We start from the raw sequence: 16,598 nt of genomic DNA, 5'->3' as shown, positions 1-16,598 counted from the left end.
AATAAATCTATAATATATATAATAAATCTAACCAAAGAGGCAAAGAATCTGTACTCAGAAAACTATAAAATACTCATGAAAGAAATTGAGGAAGACACAAAGAAATGGAAAAACGTTCCATGCTCATGGATTGGAAGAACAAATATTGTGAAGATGTCAATGCTACCTAGAGCAATCTACACATTCAGTGCAATCCCTATCAAAATACCATCCACTTTTTTCAAAGAAATGGAACAAATAATCCTAAAATTTGTATGGAACCAGAAAAGACCCCGAATAGCCAGAGGGATGTTGAAAAAGAAAAGCAAAGCCCGTGGCATCACAATTCCGGACTTTAAGCTCTATTACAAAGCTGTCATCATCAAGACAGTATGGGACTGGCACAAAAACAGACACATAGATCAGTGGAACAGAATAGAGAGCCCAGAAATGGACCCTCAACTCTATGGTCAACTAATCTTCGACAAAGCAGGAAAGAATATCCAATGGAAAAAAGTCAGTCTCTTCAACAAATGGTGTTGGGAAAATGGGACAGCCACATGCAGAAGAATGAAACTGGACCATTTCCTTACACCACACACAAAAATAGACTCAAACTGGTTGAAAGATGTAAATGTGAGACAGGAGTCCATCAAAATCCTAGAGGAGAACACAGGCAGCAACCTCTTTGACCTCAGCCGCAGCAACTTCTTCCTAGAAACATCACCAAAGGCAAGGGAAGCAAGGGCCAAAATGAACTATTGGGACTTCATCAAGATAAAAAGCTTTTGCACAACAAAAGAAACAGTCAACAAAACCAAGAGACAACCGACAGAATGGGAGAAGATGTTTGCAAATGACATATCAGATAAAGGGCTAGTATCCAAAATCTATAAAGAACTTATCAAACTCAACACCCAAAGAACAAATGATCCAATCAAGAAATGGGCAGATGACATGAACAGACATTTTTCCAAAGAAGACCTCCAAATGGCCAACAGACACATGAAAAAGTGCTCAACATCCCTCGACATCAGGGAAATCCAAATCAAAACCTCATTGAGATACCACCTCACACCAGTCAGAATGGCTAAAATTAACAAGTCAGGAAACGATGGATGTTGGCGGGGATGCGGAGAAAGGGGAACTCTCCTACACTGTTGGTGGGAATGCAAGCTTGTGCAGCCACTCTGGAAAACAGTATGGAGGTTCCTCAAAAAGTTGAAAATAGAGCTACCATACGACCCAGCAATTACATTACTCGGTATTTACCTCAAAGATACAAATGTAGGGATCCGAAGGAGTATGTGCACCCCGATGTTTATAGCAGCAATGTCCACAATAGCCAAACTATGGAAAGAGCCAAGATGTCCATTGACAGATGAATGGATAAAGAAGAGGTGGTATATATATACAATGGAGTATTATGCAGCCATCAAAAGGAATGAAATCTTGCCATTTGCAACGACGTGGATGGAACTGGAGGGTATTATGCTGAGCGAAATAAGTCAATCAGAGAAAGACTTGTATCATATGACCTTACTGATATGAGGAATTCTTAATCTCAGGAAACAAACTGAGTGTTGCTGGAGTGGTGGGAGGGATGGGGTGGCTGGGTGATAGACATTGGGGAGGGTATGTGCTATGGTGAGCGCTGTGAATTGTATAAGACTGTTGAATCACAGACCTGTACCTCTGAAACAAATAATACATTATATGTTAAAAAAAAAAAAAAAAAAGAAGATAGCAGGTAGGGAAAAATGAAGGGGGGGGAAATCGGAGGGGGAGACTAACCATGAGAGACTATGGACTCTGAGAAACAAACTGAGGGTTCTAGAGGGGTGGGGGGATTGGTTAGCCTGGTGATGGGTATTAAAGAGGGCACGTACTGAATGGAACACTGGGTGTTACACGGAAACAATGAATCATGGAACACTACATCAAAAACTAATGATGTAATGTATGGTGATTAACGTAACATAATAAAAAAAACACACACACAAAAAACAACATATATCACCATACATCGTTACAGTTTTTTTTCTTGTAATGAAAACTTTTCAAGATCTACTCTCTTAGCATCTTTCAAATATGCAGTACATTATTATTAACTATAGTCATTATGTTGTACATTACATCCCATGAGTTATTTTATAGTTGGAAGTTTGTACTTTTTAACCACCTTCACCCATTCTCCCCATCGACTCTGGCAACCATTAATCTGTTCTCTGTATTTGTGAGCTCTGGGTTTTATTTATTTATTTTTTGTTTCCTTTTGTTTAGATTCCACATATAATAGTGAGATCATACAGTATTTATCTTTCTGTGTTTGACTTATTTCACTTAGTGTAATACCCTCAAGGTCCATCCATGTTGTTACAAATGGCAGGGTTTCCTTCTTTTTTATCGCTGAATAATATTACTATATATCTATATATATGACATTTTCTTTATTCATTTAGACTCTGTGATTTTGCTACTGGAACCCGCTCAGTGTGTTTGTGATGATGCTATGTGTGGAGGCAGGTCAGGCTGGCTGTGCTCAGGGATTCTGGAATTGAAGAGTGACTTTTGGAAGCCTTATTGCCTGAGTTCATTAAAAGTAAATATCTCCCAGGTGGGAAGACTAGATCATGTAAAGATGTCCTCAAATTGCAGTGATTTATAGACTTAATACAAGAGCAATTAAAATCTGATTGGGATAGAGAAAAGAGTTTATCTGAAAGAATAAATAGAATTTACAAAGGAGATTCTGTAAAAGTATATTTGAGAGTCTATTTCTATCAGATTTTAAAGCAAAAAGAGCTATAATAGTTAAAATATTTTAGTACTCATCCACAGATTGAGAAATACATTATTCTTTTGTGGTTTTATGTATGTGTGTATATTTCATATGATGCATATGTAAAAAATGCCTATAAGTAGTATCATCCTGCTGTCAGTCTTTGCTGGAGCTAGGGGTGGAAAAGCCTTAAATATGCCTTTCCCTGTTCCTTCCCCAGGGACAGCAGGAAAAGAAACTGGATTATCCTGAAAGAAAGGCATTGGGAAGTATTTCACAAAACCTTGGCCCTTTCACATAAAAATTTTTTTAACTGTATGATTCCAGAGATAACATAAAAACAGTGACAAAGGGCAGATTTTTTTCCCCTATAAATATTGTTGAAATGACTAGTTAGCAATTTGGAGGAAAAATCAGTCTAAACCATCTAATAAGATAAATACCAAGTGAAAAGCATAAAGATCAAAGCATAGTCCCGCATGAAGAAAACAATTTCAAGATTTATCATACTCTAGAGGGGATATACTTCACAATGCTTGGGGTTTAGGCAGGGCTTAATGGTGACTTCATAGCCCATGAAGGCCTATAGTAATTGTAGTGATTCTGTCCAGTACCGTGTCCCTAACAGCATCTGGCACAGAGTAGGTTCAGTAACTACTTGTAGAATGTGGGGATGCATGGATGTTTGAGTGAATGTGTAGACTCTTCGGTCTGATAAGCTGTGAGAGTTCTCTGTGTTCTTGTTCATGCTTTGGCTCCCTGAACCCTGGAGAGAAGAAATTGAAAAGACCTCCCAGGGCCATCAGGCACTATTTCTGACACTTGAGGGCTGTGCTATTCTTTATGTTCAGTGGGATGAAGGTACAGACAAGGATGAGAGCCTGGAACCATAGAGAAAAAATAAAGCTCTTTCAAGGATGTAGGATGGGGGATGGGTTGATGGGGACAGGAGGTGAATTTCTAAATGCTCTTTAAGTAATCACAATCCTGTCTTGTGGTGGCAAATAAAATGATGGCCTCTCCTGCACCATGTCACTTTCTCTAGCTACAAAGTAGCTAATAGAGAGTTACAAACTGAAAAAGGAGTTCCTTCTTTTGGAGTTTTGTTAATTTTATAACTGCTTGATTACCGGGATCAATAGACCGGCTGCACTATAGTAATGGCTTGTTTACTTGTCTGACTTCCTTCCTGAAGGCTGGCCTTTGTCTGATTCACCACTGTATCCTCAGCATTAATCCTATGCCTGTTTTAGAATAGAAACTTGAAAACGTGTCAAATGAATGAATAAGTGCCTACTGTGTGCTTTCAGGGAGCTGTAAATGAAGACCTGTAAGACACAACCCTTGCCTTGGAATTTATCATGTGAAAATATCTGGTCTTTATTAGTGTTTTCCTTGTGGCATTGCGTTTTTAGAGAATGTTCAGTATTAGGCTTCTACACGTTAATTAGCTTTGGAGACATACGGATCCAGAATACATTATTGTCATTTGTCTCGGCCTTATTCGTTCACTGAGTTCATCGTTGTTTTATCTTGAGCACAGCTCCTTTTTCCCTTCTCTACTGTAGAGTTATTAATAGTAATCGGAGCTTCCCAGCGTCAGTCAGCAGGATGCCTGAAAGGGATGTTCAAAAGAGATAGGAAGGATTCATCTCCCAAGTAATTTGTATGCCAGGGAGTACCACTCCTTAGAAATCCTGTTCTTTGTAGCTGACATGGTTCACGAGAGGGCTGGCGTGGAGCAGTGAGCCACGGCAGACAGGGTAGACAGGAAGAAACTGGAGCGTACAGCTACAGCCCTTCTCCCCTACCCCGGGGCTGAACAGGTGCTAAGGGGCCAGGTAGAGGCAAGAGCTCTCTGTGGGAAGAAAGAACAAGGCAGGTAGGCAGACCAGAGCACCCAGGTGGTGACAGGGCAGTCCTGGAAGAGGGTCTAAATGCAGAAAGCAGACAGCAAAGCGTATGGGAGATGATTAAATGTCGTGGTTGAGAAGGGCAGCTTTTGAAAGCAACCCAGGTGTCCAACAATGGATGAATGGATAAGCAAAATGTGGTGTATGCATACAGCAGAATATTACTCAGCCTTAAAAAGGAAGGCAGTCCTGACATGTGCCGCAGCATAGATGAACCCCGCCGACATTACGGCAAACGAGATGAGGCAGTCACAAAAGGACGGATGCTGCATGACTCCACTTATATGAGGTTCCTAGATCAGTCAGATTCAGAGACAGAGTAGAATGATGGTTGCCAGGGGCTGGGGGGAGTGGGGAATGGGGACTTGTTTAATGGGGACAGAGTTTCAGATTTGCAAGATGAAAAGTTCCAGAGACTGGTTGAGTAACAATGTGAATGCAGTTAACATTACTGAACTGTACACTTAAAAATGGGTGATATGGTCAATTTTATGTTATGTGTATTTTGCCACAATTGAAAATTTAAAAAAAAAAAATCAGAGATGATGTGAAAGGAAAAGAGAAAGGCATCTTTGAAGACAGGCTGGTCTGAGTTCAAATCCTGGCACAGACACTGACCAGATGGGTGTCTTTGGCAAATCAGGTAACCTCTTTGAGCTTTGGTTTTCTTTCTAATATGGGAGTGACAATTATAGTACCTATACTCTTGGCTTCTTGTGAGGATTAAGTGAGATACTGTATGTAAAGCGCACGGCACTTAGAAGAGCACAGTAGTGTGAGTTTTCACCACGATTGTCGGGAGAATACGTAACACTTCCAAATATGCAAGCAGGTGGCTTGCCTTAGGATGTCTGTGTGCATTCTAAGGTCATAGAGTTCCAGATATCCAGCTTCAGATTGAAGGACATGACCTCAGTGTGTAGTGGGGCCTGTAAAGAGCAAGGTATAGCCTCATGGCAGCGTCAGCAAGTGTTTATGGAGTACATGCAAGTAGCCAGGGGCTGCTTAAAGCATAGGAATACCAAGATGTGATCCTGCGCACAGTATGGTGGATATGTTGTTATTAAGGTGAGAATCCAGTTATTTGAGTTGGGATACAGGATAGGGACTTAGTATTAGGTGTATTTCTGATGCCCAGTCAGTCATTAGAATTATGGCACACAATGTAAGAATTGGATTAACAGCTAGAGTAACTTTATGTATTAAGACTTTTCCAATTGCCAGTGACAGAAATCCCAACTCAACCTAGCTTGAGCATAAAATTTAATTGATTGCTTTACAAATGAAAAGGTAGTAGTATACATGACTTAAGGCATGGTTGGACCCAGATGTTCTAATGATGTTGGAAATCTGTCTCTGGGCAACTCTTGACTCTGCTTTCCCCTGTATTGGTGTCATCCTTAGACAGTTCTCCATGATGGTAGTGATATAGCCACTAAGGCTCCTTGGTTTATATTCTATCAACTTAATGCTCCTTCTTCCTCTTTCTTTTCCTTCCCCCCCCCTTCTTTTCCTCTCTCTTCCTGAACTGTTTCATCCAAAAAGCCAGTAAGTGGAATTTAGCAAGCTAGGGGTCTTTGCTGGGGGCAGGGGTGGGAAGCTGTGGTGGCACAGAGCAGAGTGTTCGAGCCCATTGAGGGTGAGAAGGGTGTCCACGTGGGAGTGATGAATCCCATGTGGGGTAAGGAGGACATTCCAGCAGGAGGGTGGGCTTTGCAGGGCATCAGAGTCCAAGGTTGGGGGTAACCAGAGCATCCAGGGAGAAGGGCTGCTCAGTGTATTGTGTCAAAGCCTGTGTGAGGTGAGGAGAGTATTCATCCAGTACAGGTTGTTGGAGACCAGGCAGGATGAGGAGAATGCCCACAGTGGAGGGCCTGACACGGAGTGCAAGTGGGGTGAGGAGGGTGCCCATGAAAGAAGATATCTCAGAACGAGGTGTCAGAGCCTGAAAAAGGTGAGGAGGCTCTTCCTGTGGGGTGGAGGGCTTGGGAAGAGGTGTCCGAGCCCAGATGTGGTGTGGAGGGCTTTCACAGGGGAGCCAGGTTCTCAATGTGAGAGATATGTGTTACAGATAGGCAAGGGAGAAAAATAAAAGCAACCCTGTCAGACTGGATTGGAATTTGACTGTTGCTGTCTTTCTCTATGATAAGTAGGTAGTTATAGATAGATAGATGGAGAAATAAATATAAATGTAAATGTGTATGTATACGCAGTAGTGGTGTGTGTGTATGTATATACGTATATATATTTTTATCAGTATCTACCTACCTACCCACCTACCTACCTACCTATGTTTCTAGATACCATTCTTCACTAAAAGAAGCCTGGGGAAATGGATGATTGTGGGGCTGGGGCAGGGAAGGCACAAGATGAGCCTGGAATATTTTGTACATGAAAGCAAGGAAGGGCTAGAGAATGAGAGGGATCTGCCAGAAGGACTCAGGGGCAGTGTAAAGGGCTCCCCCTGGCCACACATGGGATGATGTGAGCTTCAAAATAAACAATGATAATAACAGGTTAATGCCCACTAAATTAAACCAGGGAACCGTGAGTTCCAAGTGACACAAACTGAAAGTTGATGACTATGAAGAATGGATATATGTGTAGTGTCACTGCAAAATACTAATTACAGAGAGAAAGGAATGGGGGGTGATATCTGCTAACGGAAGACTGAAGTGCTGGTGCTGGAGATGTCCCACAGTCCCTCCAGATCCACTCTCTACTTTCTTCTTCCTGCTATTCACCGGGAGGCTGATCTCTACAGACCCTCACTCCTTTGTGTTCTGGTTTCCACTTGGGTTTGCAATGATCAGCGGCAGCAGGTGATGGGAAGGTGAAGGGCTAAGTTGTCTGGCTCCTTGCTGGCTGGGCTGTAGTCTGGCAGTGGTGGGCTTCAGCACAGCCCTCTCTGATGTCTGCAGCTCTCCCTGATGGTGCAAAACCCTCCCCTGGGCCCTGTGGGGCCAGTGGTGATAATCACTTGCTACTGCTGTTAGCCTGGGGTGAGTCCCCATCCCTTACTAGTTTCCCTTAATCCTGTCTACACCTCTGTACAACATCCCTTCGTTAAACCCTCTTCAGGGTGCTCCCTGTTTCCTCCCTGAGCCTGACTGATACGGGGTTATAGCACTATTAGCAGAAAGAAGGGCAAAACAGTAACGGCAGATGTCCACAGCAACTGATGCTGATCGGCCACTGCTCCCCGATTAGAACATTCAGTCATCTCCCCCACAGGCAGGATTGGGTCCACAGCTGTCAAATGACCCAAGGTGTGGAAAGAGAATAAAATCAGAGTGGCAGTTCATTGACCAGAGAGGCATTTCATCCCAGTCTTCTACACAGATACTCCTCTAAAAAGGAAGGACTCCTTACATTTATGTTGGAGAGTCAGATACTTTTCCTCACCTTCAGTCAAGGAGGTGGTAGCCCTATGTTATGAAAGAGTCACCGTTCAGAATGTCCTAGGCCTTTTGAATTAAACTGGCTTTGTGATTTCTTCCAAAGATGATCGAGTAAAAAAACAACCCAGAGGTCAGGGGATTATCTTCTTTCAAGACCGTGCAGTCTTGACTGCACCATTATCACTAGAAAAGTCATAAGTGGCAAACATTCTTATTTCTGGAAACTTTCCATTTCAGCCACTTCTTCTTGTGTTGTTCTGGAAAGCAAGCACAGACGAGGACACGAAGTAGACTTTCCTCATGTCACATCAGCTCAGAGGTGTCCCTTGTTCCAGTCTCTGAACATGGGGTGACACTTCTGAGTACAGCCTGCTGAAAGAGCAGGCAAGTACTCCCATGAGTTATTGGGTTGCTAAGCACCCCATTTGCAGAGTGATCCCGTTAAATTACCCTGCAGCTCCAATTACAGGAACTCAGACCAGAGTCCATATTTAAGAGTGCTCCCTTGTCAGTTTCATCCTGGGGCTTAAATTGAATTCTTAATGTTAGTAGAGCAAATTAAAACATTTCCTAATTCTGCTAGAGGTAGCAGAAGAATCATATACTGGGGCCCCCTTCCCAATGTGGGCAGGGAAAATAGGTCATATTTGCTAAGAAGGGTCACTTAAATTCCCTTTTGGTTTCCATTAAAGTCCCGCATGCAATGTCCTCAGTCACAGCTGCAAACTTAGATGCCAGAGTGCTCATTTTCATAAATAGTCACATTCACCCCTCACTGTTTTCAACTTTGCAGTAACTTTCTAGAACACACTGTTTTAATTAACACTGACTTATCCGAGTTAAGGTCAGAATTCCAGATAGGCTGGAATAATTTGATTGTAGAAGAAGATTCTGGATTTCTTTTATAAAGCTTTTTCCTGCTGTTGCCTCTTTTTTAGTGTATGGGTATGTGTGTGGGGGTGGAGGGTTAGCCTTATTAGGTAGGCTATTTTCATTTAAGTGTCTTGAAGTTTATAATAAAATACCATGCAGGTGGTCCCCAAGTTAGGCACGCCTAATGTGCCTAACTTGTGAATCTGTTTTGCATTTGTAGTGACCATTGCATAATAACCTTTCCCCAACCCACCTCACCGCAAAACTCCTCTCCTCTTCTTCCCTTCTTGCCATTTGCTGGCTCCAAAGAACAATCCTGGGGTTCTTGGCCACTGATGTGAGCTCAAGTACGACTTGGATAAATTTCTGATCTACCATGTCTTTTCCTTGACATCCTTTCTTCCTCTTGAAGCAATTACTCATGCAATACAGTTTCTGTGTGTCCTGTGATTTTCATTGCTCTGAACTCTGCTAATGCTTTCTCAGGCAATTTTCTCATATAAATGGTATAGTGTTTAAGACCATGAATCAGACCGACAAGTTCAGGAGTTGGTTCTACCACATATCAGCAATATGACTTTGCTTTCTATGCCTCAGTCTTCTGACCTATAAAATTGAGATAATAATATAATTATACTTATTTCTTAGCCCTGTTATGAGTATCTTGTAAAACATAAGTTGGACAGTATGGTGGGGACACATTGTAAGTGCTCAAAAACGTGATTTGTTGCTGTGTGTTATTATTTTTATTTTAGTTTCTTCTTTATTTTTCTTTCTTGCTCTATTCTCTCTTTTCTGATTTTTACTCAGGTGTTTGAGAAAAACAAGTTTTTCCCCCTTTTGATTATCTCCCCCCATTTCTGTGTTTTTCAAGCTGGGGCACAGGCAACAACAAGCAATAGTCCCTAACGAGGGCTGGCCTGGGCGAACTCTACTTTGTTCTTCTGCTACTCTTCACCACTTACTAGTCCTGAGTGAGCCCCATTCATAGCTGCTGAAGATCAGAGAAATGCCGGGGATGCACTTAAATCAAGAAAAGCGAAACAATCTGCTTGGGTGGGGAAGGTGAGGGCATCAGATATATTAGCAGTGAATACCGTATCTTAAAATTTCTAACAAGGCTCTTCAGAATTCTGGGATTTCTACCTTAGTCCCCATCCTCTTCAAATTAAATCTGCTTTTGGATTCATACAATTTTTCAAGATAATGTTAATGGAAAAAACAAAATGGTTTCTTAATTGATTTTATTATTTTTCTTATTTGTATAATTGTTACTATTGTGATAGTATATTTTTTTATTGAAATTGCATAGCATCTTAGTTATATTCAACATTAAATAGGCCTTTGTGTTGTAGTCTATAAAATTATTTCTATGGGGAAAATGAGTTTTAAGTCCTTAATACCTAACTAATGAAAGAAATTTTTAGAAGGTTATAAGTTTGTAAATGGAGGACCGCATGTATAGTATAATATGTGTAATGCAGGTGATCTTTTACTAGGCCCAACCACCATTCTGTCTAGATAAGACATTTACCAGGGGAGATGCAAGAACTCATTTAATGTCAAATGAAAATGTTATTTCTCTGGAATTGGATTGGCTTTTATATTAGTCAGGGTTCTCCAGAGAAGTAGAACCAATAGGATATAAACACACACACACACACACACAGACAGAGAGAGAGACAGAGAGAGAGAGAGAGAGATTGACTTATTAAAGAAATTGGCTCATGCAGTTTTGGAATCCAAAAAATCCCACGATCTGCTATCTGCAAGATGGAAAACCAGGAAAGTTGGTGATAGAGGTGAGTTCAGGTTTGAAGGCCCAAGAACTGGGGGACCACTGGTGGAAGGTCTGAGAACCATGGCTCCAGTGTCTGAGGACACAAAAAGATGGATATCCCAGCTCACGAAAAGAGACATAATTTGTCCTTCCTTCTCCTTTTTGTTTTATTTGGGTGCCCAAAGGATTGGAAGATGCCCCCTCCCCCTCCCACTGGTGAGGGTGGATCTCTTCTCAGTCAACTGAATGAAATGCTAATCTCTTCTACAAATACCCACACAGATACACCCAGAAATAATATTTTACCAGCTATCTGGACATCTCCTAGCCCTGTCAAATTGACACGTAAAATTAAACATCACAACTTTTAATCAATCCCCTTTGTAAGTGGAAGTCTTATCCTTTAGTTCAGGTTTACTCTCATGACTGAGTTGAGTATGAAGGCTATAATCATGGAGGTGTATTGCATTGAATATGATATTGAAACCCAATTTCTAAATTCCTAAAAATATAAACAAACACAGAATTTGTTTGCTCATGTTTTTAAATTGGAGAGGTTGAAGAACTGTTGCAGATTTACTTTTGGACTAGTTTGAGTAATTTACCAACATTCAGCCTGTTTCCATTATCCTTGCCCACCCACTGGTTCAATCAAATTAAGAATTTTAACACCAGGCATTTAAAAGGGAAAGGAAAAAGAGATTCATGCATTTGGATTCTTCAAAGAGAAAATGAGAGAGAATTCATGCCAATTTCTGTATTTTCTTACTTCTCATCCCAAGTTACTGCTGTCCTTGGCAGGCAAGTCATCCTCAAATTGTAGATTGTGTACCATATATCTATTTGAATTCCCTGGGGTGCTCATTAACATGCACAGTCCTGGGGGCCACCCAGACTTTCTGAGTTGGAATTTCTGGAGTTGGGGTTTGGCAAATTGCATGGTTAACAGTCCCCAAAATGGTCTTTATGAACTCTGAGGTTTGAGAACCACTGATGCAGACATTCTGCCTTAGGATGTATATGGTTGACAATGAATGTGATGTTAATGACCCCTTTTGAGTCAGGATTTGGTTTTGCTGGACCTCCATTTTTTAGATTTTTGTCATCTTCCTTGTCTTTACATGGTTTGCTCTGTTCATGAGTGTTGTCTGTGTCTTAATCTATTCTTCTTATAAGTACCTCAGTCATATAGGATTAGGGCCCACCCACTGAACGTCATTTTATCTGATTTACCTCTTTAAAGGCCCTGTCTCCAAATACAGTCACATTCTAAGGCACTGAGAGTTGGGACTTCAACATGTGAATTTGGAGGGAGGCAATTCAGCCCATAATAGTCTAGATGGATTTCAAAACACTATATAAATAAGTGTAAGATGAACACTACCGATTTATGATCAAGTTCCCTCCCCATTCTGGCTCCTGGCCATTGGAAGGAAGCTTATTCCTGATTAGTCTCTATGTCTCCCTCCTCTAAGGCAGCAGGAAGAAGGTAGGGACAATGACAACTTGCTTTTCCTTGGCTCTCTTCCTCTGAAGCTCCATTTCCTTGACTGTAGGAGAGTCTAATTACTATTGACTCAGCTGCTTTAATGACTGAGAATGGTGGTTTTTGAAGGAAATATGAAGCCAAAAGTCTCTTCATAAGTAATTCTAAGATGGCCTTTCCTTTTATGTTTTTTTTTTAACTGGACGACATCTGCACTGATCGTGCAAGAGCAGTGGTGGCTGAAACTGTGGGTGCCTCAGCAGGAATTAAGGCGGTGGCACCAAGCTGTACCTGTAGTCATTATATGCCTGCCCCACTGTGCATTTGCACCGAAGGAAAGAAAATGCCAGTTCCCCTTAAAAATGCCCTTGCTGGTAAAAATGATTAGGTTTGCTAAATTTCAACCTTTGAGTATCCCTTTTTTTAGTAATATAGATGACAAATGGGAGGTATGCATAAAAGCACTTCTGCACACAAACTTGTGGTGGCTATTTTGAAGAAAAGCAGGATTATAGGATTGAATTGTGAGCCAAATTAGCCTCTTTTTTTTACCCCCATGAAATACCATTTTAACTTCAAAGAACAAGTGATAGATGAACTGTGGTTATTCAGACTCATGTAGCTGGCAGACGTGTTCACAGAAATGAATGAAGTGAGCCTGTCACTTTGTGAAAAGCGACTGACAGTGTTTGTTGCCCATGATAGAATTCAAGCTTTCAAGTGAAAATTGGAATTTTGGAAAACTTCTATCTGTTACTGTGAACGTGATAGCTTACCAACATTTGAAGATTTTTCTAGTGAGGTTGGTGATTAACAAATGTGATTTTTTTTCATATTATGTAATGAAATGTGTCAATATTTGGGAAGCCAGCATAATTCATGGAACCACTATTTGCCAAATGACCAATGCATGATGCTACAAAATCATGTGTGTGTGTGTGTGGGGGGAGGATCTATTCAAAGTGTGAGATAGACCAACACATTTTTATGTAGCAGTTTATTATGATTTCAGATTCTCATTGCAACCAACATTTAAGAAACTCTAATTGTCAAGTTTTGCCATATTATCAGAGAAGAACATTCACAATTATCTGAAAGGATTATTACAAATGCTCTTTCCCTTTTCAACCACATATCTAAGTGAGGCTGAGTTTTCATTTACTTCAACCAAAATATATCGAAGTAGATTAAATGCAGAAGCAAATATGAGGATCTAGCTGTCTTCTATATAAACTAAACATTAGAGATTTGCAAAAATATAAAAACATGCCATTTTCTGACTAATTTTTTGTGTTTAGGGATATATATGAAAAACATAAATGTATTTTATGTAACATGGAATGGGTTTATCATTGCTATTTTAAAATGAATTGATAAATACCTATTTAGAAAAATTTCTCAGTTCCAATTTCTAATACAATGTATACCTATGCATATAACCCAATTAAAAAAGGCTTTTTGGGAGCCCCAGTAATTTTTAAGAGTGTAAAGGGATCCTGAGATCCAATAGTTTGAGGATACCGAATTAGACATTTTTCTAGCTGTGTTGTGGTAATTGGTTTAGAGTTAACTTTGATTCATGGTACACTTGGAAACAAATATATTCACTATCTGAATGCTAAACATAGTTTGACTTTTGCTTTTTTCTCATTGGGAGAAAAATCATATTGGTATTCTATACCAAACTATGCTCATGCATAGAGTAATGCCTGTTTTACCTTTCCTAATTCCAAATAAGGTTAGATAATCATGAACAAATTGGAAAACAAAAAGCCTTCTATATAAACTAATGTTTTTGAGAGCTTTGTTTCAGTCTAATGAAGATGTATTGAAATTAGCAGAGATTAAATTCTGCCCTATAGAAATGCAGTGGGAAATCTTGCCATAAATGTGCTTTTTTCCTCATTCTGCTCCTATTTTGTCTTTTTCCATTTTACAGAGCCTTTGTTTCCCTCTTCTCCTTCTCATCTTTCTTTCAGACCTTTTCTTTTATTCATTTCTCCCCCTTTTCCCTCTGTCTTATTATAGCTGGAGGTAATTTCTCCTGTGCTGCAGTGTGTGGTTTCTGCGGTGTCCTCTAAGAAAGCTGCTGAATCAGTAAGTATGAGCAAGGCATTGACAAAGCGTAGGTGCGTCTTTACATTCTCAGCTCTAGGACTTCAGCAGTCTTCTGTTCCGTATGTAAATTTCAACACTGGAGTCTATAGCTGTGCTTCCATTCTTAGATTTCTGGAGGCTGTGAAGGAAAGATAGGGAAAAGGATTTTAACTTAAGACTTCCGCCTTCTAGAAGAAATGACTTCAAAATAGGTCCTACTGTATACTGTGTTCTTCATAGATTTCTTTCTCATTTTTCCTCTAGTCCAAAAGTCACTCCCGAGTTGGCCTGAAATCAAGCACGAAGCAAAAGGTATGTTTTCTTCCCCTCTACATTGTTCCTTTAAAATATCATTATTTTGGCGGATGCTTTTATTTTTTTCAAAGAGAATGACTTGTTTTGGGAAGGTAAGGATACTCCCAGAAATAAGGCATTTTGGGATTTTCATTTACTTTGCTTCTACAATAGCAAAACTGAAATGGGAGAAGAAATCCTTGAAATGAAATGGAACGAGAGAGATTCTGGAAACCCAGTGACAGAAGCTGAGAATTTCCCAGGGCTTACGAGCAATTCTGAAAGCAAGGTCAGAAGATAATGTACCAGATTCAGTTCTCTTATTTTTTAAGCCCTTTACTTTTTAAGTAAAGGAATTTGCTTCTATCTCAGTTCCTGTTTTCACTAAACTTTATTCTCTCAGGATCTGCTATGGAGAATGACCCTCACCTATGACCCATGGTGAATTGGCTAAAACATGAGCTCTGAGTTAGAAAGAATTGGTTTCAATTCCTGGTTCTGTTACTTTACTAGCTATGTGACCTTGGACATATTTGTACCAAGAAGTTGATTGTACCTACTAGAGTAGTATATTTTAAGGATAAAATGGGATGAGATAACATTTGTGACAACACTTATATCCTAATGCCTAGCACAAAATAGGCACTTCATTTTTAAAATCCTATATTATTTCATTGGTCCTTTAGATACACAGAACAATAGAAAATTTGAAATTCCAAAATCTTAATCCCCAGATAGACACAGACACATACGCACACATTTACATATATTTAAATTATGTTAATTCCTGGTGACACACAGGGCAGTGATATAAATAGATTTATTAGAATTTGGAGAAGCTCCTGTTAAAAAATTATTATTCTTTTTTTTTTTTTAAAGATTTTATTTATTTATTTGACAGAGAGAGACACAGCGAGAGAGGAAACACAAGCAGGGGGAGTGGGAGAGGGAGAAGCAGGCTTCCCGCTGAGGAGGGAGCCCAATGCAGGGCTCGATCCCAGGACCCTGGGACCATGACCTGAACCGAAGGCAGACGCTTAATGACTGAGCCACCCAGGCGCCCCCAAAAATTATTATTCTAATGTCGATGTTTGAGCCTGTTGGAGTACTTGCCTAACCTTTTAGGATAATGGACGTATTAACTAGGAATACCTTTCTTGATGTCAATTGTTAGAGAAAAAAACACTTCAAGAATGCAAAGCATCTAAGAGGTGCTTAAGGAGTTTAAAAGAGGTAACATCTGTGAAAGCTCTAAGCCCAGTGCCTAAGAACATAGGAGCTATTTTTATTAGCGGAACATCATATTGTTTGGGAAGAAGATGGGCAGACACGGGTTCCAGCCCCGCTTCAAACTTACCAGCTCATAACAGCGAACACCCGTAGAGCAAACACTGCTCCAGGAACAGTTATGAACACTTATTTATTTATTTTATTTTATTTTTTTTTAAAGATTTTTATTTACTTAACACAGAGAGAGAGAGGGAGAGAGCAAGCACAAGCAGGGGGAGCAGCAGAGGGAGAGGGAGAAGCAGGCTTCCCGCTGAGCAGGGAGCCCGATGTGGGGCTCAATCCCAGGACCCCGGGATCATGACCTGAGCCGAAGGCAGATGCTTAACCGACTGAGCCACCCAGGCGCCCCTATGAGCACTTATTTAATCCTCTCTATAGCCCTCTGACATAGGTGTGCCTGTGTCCCCAGGGTCTGTCGGCAGAATGAAATTACACCAATAATTTGAACAGAGGCAATTTAATGTGAAGAACTGTTAACTAGTTGTAAAGTTAACTAGGTAACGGAAAGAGTCAGAAGCATATGGGCGGGTGTAGCAATTACCAGGAAGCAGGTCTCACCCCCAGGGCTGAGGGATCAAGGGAAAGAGATGGGATTATGAAAACTTCTTAGATACTTCGAGGAAGGGCCCCAACTGAGGCGTTGAAATTCAGACGTCTGAAGAGAGGGTGCCGGCCAGCACGCTGTGAGGCAGATTCTGCACGT

The 16,598-nt window shown here is 40.5% G+C and overlaps 1 protein-coding gene across 6 annotated transcripts in view; it reads left to right on the top strand.

The window, feature by feature from the left end:
* RASGEF1B (RasGEF domain family member 1B) overlaps positions 1-16,598 on the top strand; it is a 632,176-nt gene that overhangs the window by 163,486 nt on the left and 452,092 nt on the right. For 3 of the 6 annotated variants that reach the window (XM_032400635.1, XM_032400628.1, XM_032400631.1), the window contains exon 2: positions 14,576-14,623. Coding sequence is in view for 3 of the 6 variants with exons in the window: in XM_032400628.1 (XP_032256519.1) it covers positions 14,576-14,623 (48 nt within the window). In the remaining 3 variants the exon portion in view is untranslated. Of the gene's footprint in view, positions 1-14,242; positions 14,312-14,575; positions 14,624-14,779; positions 14,895-16,598 lie in introns of those variants that run through there. The other 3 variants (XM_032400630.1, XM_032400629.1, XM_032400627.1) reach the window with 2 other exon arrangements.

Source organism: Phoca vitulina, unplaced genomic scaffold (assembly GCF_004348235.1).
Source record: "Phoca vitulina isolate PV1807 unplaced genomic scaffold, GSC_HSeal_1.0 scaffold3, whole genome shotgun sequence".
In the NCBI taxonomy this organism is placed as follows: Eukaryota; Metazoa; Chordata; class Mammalia; order Carnivora; family Phocidae; genus Phoca; species Phoca vitulina.
This window is presented reverse-complemented; position numbering and strand designations above follow the sequence as displayed.